The 8,878-nt window shown below is 37.8% G+C and overlaps 1 protein-coding gene across 1 annotated transcript in view; it reads left to right on the top strand.

The window, feature by feature from the left end:
* Positions 1 to 8,878, top strand: part of SLIT3 (slit homolog 3 (Drosophila)) — a 485,523-nt gene that overhangs the window by 349,015 nt on the left and 127,630 nt on the right. Inside the window, exons 13-14 of the mRNA XM_010001942.1 lie at positions 3,841 to 3,984; positions 5,894 to 6,057. Of these exons, the coding sequence (XP_010000244.1) occupies positions 3,841 to 3,984; positions 5,894 to 6,057 (308 nt within the window). The remainder of the gene's footprint in view (positions 1 to 3,840; positions 3,985 to 5,893; positions 6,058 to 8,878) is intronic.

An 8,878-nucleotide genomic window follows, 5' to 3' on the forward strand; every position in this document is an offset into this window, starting at 1 on the left:
CCGAACATTTTCATTCACATCATTTTGTCGTTGCTGTCAAAACACAAAGCTAGTGAAAAAGATGTTTTCCAGTGGCTCTGTGCAGCTTCTTTCCCTGACACTTTCCTTTTGACTTGTTGACGTCTGTAGGAGATGATTTCTGGTCCATCCTGTGGCAAAAGAAATCAACTTGCAGCCTCCAACATGCGTGAAGGTTGCTAGGCTGCTGTTTTGTTCTCTGAGTTATGTAGTTATTCTGCTGATAGTTTGATCACTTGACTTTGCTGAGCTGAAAATACAAGCACTGCTAAGGGTAAAAGCCATATAAACATCCATTTGCTCTTGAACAACAATTTTTTTCAATCGTTTGGGTTTGGAGTTCAAAATGTTATTTAAATGTTAATCACTTGAAACTGTGCTTGGGCATATAATTCAATTATGGGACCATCTTAATTATGCAGATGGTGCTTATGAGCATCTGATACAATTGCAGTGCCAACTCAGTACACATTTGCTCAAAGGCCTTAGCTGAAACATGTTATTATTTCAGTGTGTATGGACAAATTCACTCCTTCAGGAAACGCTTTCAATGGTGAGCAAACCACAAGGTCTTTAGCCATCTTCCTGTATTCTGTGGTGCTCCTAGCAGAGATTTCTTCATGTTTTTAAACAGAGACTTCAGTTAATAATCCATCATCCCTCTGGCTACTGGGTGGTTTTATTTCTGCTTGAATTTGTAACCTCCTTTTGAATGCTGCACCACGTTTGGGGGCTGTGTGTAAACCTCATCCAATCAAACTGACAATAAAATAGTGAAATTAATGGAATTTACTTTCACCATAAATCGATGCAAAATAAATACCATGTAATTCTTGTTAAATAAGACTCAGCTTTTAATATTGTCCCTTTCTTGGTGTGAGTCCAATGAACAGGAACCCTTAGTATGTTTTACAGCGTGGTTCACTGTTTAAGGAAGATCAGTGTTTCTGCTTCCTAGAATATGTTTTTCTCATCTGCCTTTGTGGTTGTTTAAAAAAAAAACACAACTATTATAACCATTTTTAACTCAATGTTAGGCCAGCCTTGAATACCTAGTTAATAATTAGATGCCATTAGAATGACTGAGACATTGAAGAAAGATTAAGCAAAGAACTGGCATTTATAAAGGGGAATATTCTTAAAGGGGATATTTTAAAATAACTGAGAGTTTTGAAAGGAATATAAACCTTAATTCTCCTGGCCAAAAGACATTGTCTAATTCACAGTAACTATGAGGAAAAAAATGTCAGGGTTACTTATTCTGCTCTCTGTTTTTCACTCACCCCTACGACCTGTTATTTTCTCACTGATTTTTATCAGAAATAGGACATTAATCTATCTCATGACCCACCAAGCATAGCCACATCTGTATTTCTGTTGAGCACACTCAGTGCTCTTTAGATTTAGGTACTGCCAATATATTGTGTAGATGACATACAGAATAGCTGTTGCCTCCTCAGAAAAGCTGTGTAGTACCTGAATTCCCACTTCTAAACAGTCTACACAAACACTTTCCTCTTCCAAGTTACTTTCGCTGATGCTTAAAGAAGAGAATGTGCCCCCGTGTCAGTAAGTGTATATAATATCAGTTTCTCTCATTTTGGTACTTGGCTTTTAAAGAAATGTCGCAGATTGTATCCCCATGAATCTAGTCATTAAAAATTCATGCCAAAAATCTTGTCACATTGTGACTTCCAATTTCCAGCATTTGGTTTATTCATGGTTTGTTGAAACTACTGAGAGAATTAATCCAAATTCCATGAATTCACTGCAGTTGTAGGTCAGCTCTACTCTGTGTGTTTATTAAGTGGAATCACAAGGACAGGGGGTAGAAACCAAAGGTAATGCCTAGATGTACATCAGGATATTGTTCAAAACTCAGCACCTGATTCTGCCTTCTAATGACTTTTTAACCTGTTCTGTATGGAAATGATAATGTACAACCTTGAAAGATAAAAGCATAATGCAGAACCAAGAGAGAATGAAGATGCTTTGGCTTCGACCTACAAATGGCTTTAAGAAGCAGGAAGTAAGAGATTACATTGATGACATGGGAGTAACTGTTCCTGTAGCCTAATACGAAAATTACCCTGTTACTTCTTGTGGAGTCAACAGGACTCTGGATTAGGAGTCGCATAATTATCAGTCACAGAAATACACAGAGGTCATAGGATTGTTGCTTATAATTTCATAAAATTAGTTCAGCAATTAGTTCATAGAAAAATGTAACCTCATTTATCCATCATAGCTTTCTATGGGACTTTCTCTTACCTAGCGTCAAACATCTTTTTCCATGACATATAAAAAAGAAACTTCAGGTAAATTGATATTGACTTTTCTGTTGACCAGAAAGGTGAGTTCAGCTCTGACACCCTCTCATTCCAAAGACCTGTATTCCTCTTCTCCTTGAGAAAAGGACTCTAGTCAAGTATGTGTCCTTTTATGTATCACAATTACTGTAGCCATTTACTGCAGTAATGAGGCTCTGCCAAAATGATGGGGGAAGCACAGGGCTGTCATGAGTGTACAATGTTCCAAAGGTTTCAGCAATGCCAAGGCAGGGTGCAATGCAAAGGAAGCACCTGAAATTATTTTTTTGGAGCAAAAAAGAAAAAGCGTCACGTCACAAAAAAACAAGCACTCATTTCTTCCTTGACAGGTTTCTGTGTTGCCTGTAGTGGTATATGTGCAGTTTGATAGAAATGGAAGCTCACTGTGCTGTTAGAGGTGTGTTTAAGATCATATATGTGCTTTCTGAGGAATGGAGGATATCTTTTCTTTTTTACCTAAAACAATATTTGTCTTCTAATTTAGTATTAGTGTGGCTCATAGGGAGCCTCACTATTGCAATATTAAGCCTTTCAACTTCATTGACAAACTAGCAAGAATTTTGTGACCAAGAGAACCAAGTTAGCTGCACATACTGCTTGCAATGTACCCTTTTTTTTCAGGCTGATAGTAGTAAAAACATGAGGATTTTGGCTTTTGTAAGAACAGAACTGTAGGACAATGGAGATGGGAAGCAACCTCAGGTGGTAACTTGCATTTGAGACTGGAGACCTCTTGATCAAAGCAGAGCCACCTTCTTAGGTCAGAGCAGGTTGCTCATGGCTTTATTTGGGATCCTCCTGAAAACTTGCAACAATGGAGACTGCACAACTCCTGCAAGCAACCTGTTCCACTGCTTGACTATCCTTAAATAGGAATTGAGCTTGCCTTTCAGGAAGTCTGAGTCCAGACCCCACACTTTTCTCTTTTTGTCTCTGAGGAGAATCACATTTTAATTCTTTCCATGATCTAATTGGCTCTGCACTGCTTATCAAAAGATGTCAAACTTCCATGATTTCAGTCAGACTTAAGACAGCTGCTGGTAGAGAAAGGGAAAAAATAACAAAAACAACCCTATTCTTCTCATTGTGGACTTTGCACATACGTATGTATGGAATTCCAAAGCAGGGAGTATTTGCCATTTCTATGTATGTTAAGCTGAAGATTTTAAATATTTGTGTAAAATTTTTAATAAACTGGGGAGGGGAACCGGGCATAAAGAAAACCCCACACCAAAACATTAAGTATTTCAAGTTAGATAGCACTGTCATGTGTTTGCATGTTGCCCAGCTATGAGAATCCTGATGCTGACTGTTTTTTTTCATCTTTTTAATGTAGCAGGCAAATCAAGATCTTTATATGTGGGTTGGCTTTTTTACTATATTCTTTTTTTTCTTTTTTTTTTTTTTCTTTAATATTTAACCCCAAAGTTCGGTCTATCTTTGTTTGATTATTACAAGATTAATGAATTATAAACCTTTCCTCTATTTTCAGGCTTCTCAATGCCAATAAGATCAACTGCCTGAGGGTAAACACGTTCCAAGGTCTGCATAATCTCAAACTGCTATCTCTTTATGACAACAAACTGCAGACCATCAGCAAGGGGCTTTTTGCACCTCTCCGATCGATACAGACTCTGTGAGTATGCAGGCATATAGTAAATGACAGGTCTCTAGCTCTCTCTTTTTCCCCCAAAGATGTTGCCTGTCTTTGCAAAGGCTTTGCTCCTGGCATTAAGACAATTTGGAAGATACTCCAAGGTACTAGCCTCTCCTCTTCTGACAGAAAAGGAGTAAGAAAAATAAGTGTATAAATTCAGCACAGTCAGCTATCGATATAGCCTGCCCATAGTGACGTGAATTTCCCAAGTGTATTAAGCCCCCAGAGTAATTAATTCATACTGTTTGAAATATAATATGTAAATTTGACTCTGTACACTATATATACAGCAGAGTCTGTTAAAAACATTGTCTAACCATTTTTAATGAGCTAGTGAGTTGTCATCTTTCCTTACTGGGTCCGAGTCCTGCTGTACAGATAGTGACTTCTGAAACCATTTCAGCTGACATTCACTTACTGGAAATAATACATTGTATTAATTGGTCCATTATGAAAACCCTCTAAACATTTTCTGAGAGTCTTTGAATTGGAGGCATTGGGAGAGGAGGGATCAGAAGAAAAACTGGAAGCAAAAGTATAGAAAAGACTTAATATTTTACAGAAGAAGATTAAATCCTGAAGCTGTGAATAGTAAGATAGCAAGGTAAACAGGACTCCTTCAGAACTGGAGTTGGCAGGCCCATATACATGAAAAACAAGGAAGAACCCCCTCACTCAATATTGTGCATTTGTGCTCATATTTCTTTGTGTGGTCATATATTGATCTAAGACTCTATGTGTTTATGTAGAAAGTGTTTGTTTCCAGTATTAAAATATATATGTGTATGTACATAAATACACACTGGAATACGTATGTACAGTTTCTTCAGGCGCTTGCCACTCCTTGACAGACCTTGCCCTGTTGTATTTTATGCTTATTCCATGAAGTTACTGTTTCTAACTTCAAACAGGTGCTAAAAACACACCAACAGTAACAGCACAGAGTCCTTCTGAGGCTATAGCCTGGACACCTCTGTCCAAATCAAGTTAAAAAATCTGTCTTCAACTGCTTTTGCAGTTATTGGAGAGCTATGTCCTGCTCCCTTAGAAGGTAGAGGGACTGGTGCAAATTAACTTTGCTGAGATCTGAATCAGACTCTGACAAAGACATAAAAAACTCTCCTGATGTAGTGCTCAACTTTGTCAAGCAGAATGATCCATAACAGCAGCAGGGAAATGCTGTTTCTCTCTAAGATACTCCAGCAGATTTCTATTAACAAAATCTAAATATCCAGTTTAAATCAATGCTCTAACTTTCAATTGTGTGGGAAACGTGCAAATTTTGGTGAAGGATAGAGTCAAGTTCTTCCATGCAAAACAGTTCAGCTTCAAAAGTAAAAATTTCTGGTCCAAGACAAAAAAAAATAAATGAGATTATTACTATTACACATGATAAGTATAGGCAGATATCCATTTCAGTCTGGAGAAAAGACCTCTAGATCACTTCTGGCTCTGCCCACAGCTCCAAGGCACTTTACTAATTCACATTTTGATCCCTCAGAGGTGGAGCTTGCCAATAAAATTTGTTTTAAACCAGGATACGAAATTATCTTCATGTCAGTTTCATCTAAAAAGATGGATTTCTCTCAAAAGGCAGCATATCAAACATTGCACTTTGTAGACAGGAAGTCTGTGTCCCTTAAAGCAGATTTTGCTATCTTAATTTTTATTTCCTCTGTGAAAGGACTTGCAGGAGGCTTAATGAGCTACGAAATGTGATAGCTCCAGAATTCTCCCATTCATGTGCAGCTCCGTGTGGTTTCCGCCAGGCCTGGGCTTTTGGAAGCTCATTCAATTACTCTACTCTTCAGGTTTGCGTTTGTGAAAAACAGTGATGGAGTACAGTGTCACAGGTCACTTCTGATTAAACATCCCATCCTTCTTGCAGACATTTAGCTCAGAATCCATTTGTGTGCGACTGCCATTTGAAGTGGCTGGCTGATTACCTGCAGGATAATCCGATAGAAACCAGCGGCGCTCGGTGCAGCAACCCGCGTCGCCTTGCCAACAAGAGGATCAGCCAGATCAAGAGCAAGAAGTTCCGCTGCTCAGGTAATTCATTTATCCAGGCTGGACTGCACTTTCAATTCAGAAATAAGCAGGTCCAGAGAGCCTACTAATCAAATCTGCAGGACAGTGTTTGCTATAATGGATATTATGGAGCATCTTTTCAAATTCGATTTGGAAAATTCAGTTAGTTCTCCAGAAAGCAAATTACCCTATAGATTAAAAAATAAAAAGGGAAAAAAAAGGGGGGAAGGGGGTGTGAAGGGGGAGCAATCTATAGCTGTCTTCTGTGTGTCTCTTCAGAACAAAGAGAAGACAAAAGAGAAAAGTTTGTGACTTTTAATTTTTAAGAATTAAATGTTGTGAAGTGTCTAAGGAAAAGAATTAAGATATATTTGAATCCATGTGGCAAATGTCATATTTTGAAGGGATGGAAGTTGGATGGATCATCTTTTGCATTCAGGCAGAACTCTTATTGACCTTAATGGAAGCTGAGATCAAGTACGAGTGAGATTTTTATGCAATTGGCATCGAGAATTTCTGACCTATGATGTGAATGAAGCTGGAGGTGAGGGGATAGCATCAGTTCACATAATTTCATAGACCATTTTTTTCATATCTACAAGTAACATGCACTAATTCAAGTAAAAGTGCCATCAAATTCAGTAAGATTTTTTAATTATTATTTTAGTAAGTTTTGAATCAGAACTTGCATCATAATTTAGACAAAGATTTTGTGTTGTGAACTAGATGGAAAAATATTTCCACCTGAAAATAATCTCCAAAATAACATAAACACCATCTTCTCAAGCTTATCCATTATTGATTTATGGTCCAGTTCTTGGTAAAAGGACATTTATTTCCTTACACAGCACCACTAAGCAGACTGCTTATTCATGTGTTTTTTTCTATTGGTTATATGTATTTTAGATTACTGCATTTTTGTGTACTGGAAAGACAAGCAGGCTTCAGTGAGCAAATCTATTAACGTGTACTAAGAAGAAAACTGACTGTTACTGATGAAGTATCTTCAATATACTCCATTAAAATTTTGTATTTTTCCTGTGAAAAAAACCCAAAACCACTATGATTGTGTTCCTCGTAATAAAAGGTTAATGACTCTAGATGAGGATGCAGCATGAAGCTGAATGACAGCAGCCCAAAACAAGCCATTGTGCTGTGTGTGTCTCTGCAAGAAACATGCTGAGCTAAACCTTCACTTCATGGGGAAAAGAAAATAAAGATAGCTTCAGTTTCAGTCAGGTTTTCTTGGGCATGCTTGTGAAAGTCTTCAATCATTTGTGGCTTCAGCCACAAAATTTATAACCAAAACTGAAATAATTACATATTTCTGTCTAGGTTTTTGGATTGTGTCCATCATAGTAACAAGATAATTAGTCAGTAATATTCACATTTAAAGAAACTGGAAATGAAAATGCATAAATGTAATTTAGAAATGAAAGTAGACTGCAGAAACAGATCAGGATAAATCTGTACCCAATTTGCTATTGTTATTTTATTTTGGTTTTATTAATAGGCTAGAGAAATTAATATTATGTATGTGCATGCCTGTCCTGAACAATGGAACAGGCTATTGGGTAAGACAAATACCATCTGATATCATTTATGAAAGGTCGTAGCTCAGAAGAGCAGCAAAGCAGAACACAGTACCTGGTGACGTTGAGAATAATATTTTGTGTGGGTTCTTATCTTGGGGGTCCTTTCCTTGAGGCATTGAGCTGTTTTTTCCTTGGTCTCCAGTTCTATCAGTATATCAAAACCACATGGAAGAAGCATAAACCTGACTTATGAAGGAGGAGAGCAGGGATTGTACAGATTCAGAACAAAGATTTCAGCTGGATGAAAACTAATTCTATTCAAACGCTCAATAGAGAAGGTATCCTTGCCTGGAGAGTTTCCAGATGGCGAGGAGATACAGTGAAGCCGCCTCCTTGTCTCCTCACATGAGACAGGAGAAGCATCTATTGGTTTAGAAGAATTTTAGTTTGTAAGTCACTCCAGAGAACAGACATCCCTGGCACCTATTCTGCTCAAGCTGTCCTTTTGAATCATGGCTGCCTTAAACTTGGCATTTAGCAGGAATTTTCCATGTTTTTATTTTGAGGACTATCCCAGGCTTTAACCCAGCACTTCTCTGTACAGAAAAGTACATGAGGTATGAATCTTTCTCATTCAAAGTCAGACTATTGAGTAGTGCTTTGCATTATCCAGGGATGAGCCTTCACAATCCTGCTGGGATGGATGGCAATGCTTATTAACTTGTCAGTATCCTTGCTGGCTGTGGGATCCTTCCTGTCTAGTTTTTACATCTCTTGCTCAGTGAATGAAAACACATTTTTTTATTATTATTTTAAGTCCTTTGGTAAATGTTCATCTCTATGCTCAAAGGGTTCTTGTTTCAGGATGATGTTATGTTCATGTAGCTTGTTTAATACACTTTGTACAAGTCCGTAGTCAGAAAGATGCAGGGTTTTGGGAAAAAATCAATTAATATGGGGGATTGGTTAAGGTAGAAACTTGATGTTTTACCTTTGAGAAATCACGAGGATGCACAGAAGGTGTGGGCTCTGCAGGAGCAGAGACACTCAGCCAGTATCAGGATCACACCCATGAGCAGTTAAACTTAGATGACCTTAATTTTTTTACATCGGGAAGGGACCAGTTCTGAAGTCATAAAATACTGAGGTAGTCCTAAAGCAGTGGTTTTTTCCCACATTCATCTGCATTTTACAAAGTATCAAAGCGGATTGTTAGGAAGGACCTGGCATGAGAAAAAATGTGATTGCTCAGGAACTGAGCGCAGAAGGAAAGCACTTTTTGTGCAAGAATGGGAAAGAGAAGTTAG

The sequence above is a fragment of the Chaetura pelagica genome, unplaced genomic scaffold (genome assembly GCF_000747805.2).
Source record: "Chaetura pelagica isolate M959 unplaced genomic scaffold, ChaPel_1.0 scaffold356, whole genome shotgun sequence".
In the NCBI taxonomy this organism is placed as follows: domain Eukaryota; kingdom Metazoa; phylum Chordata; class Aves; order Apodiformes; family Apodidae; genus Chaetura; species Chaetura pelagica.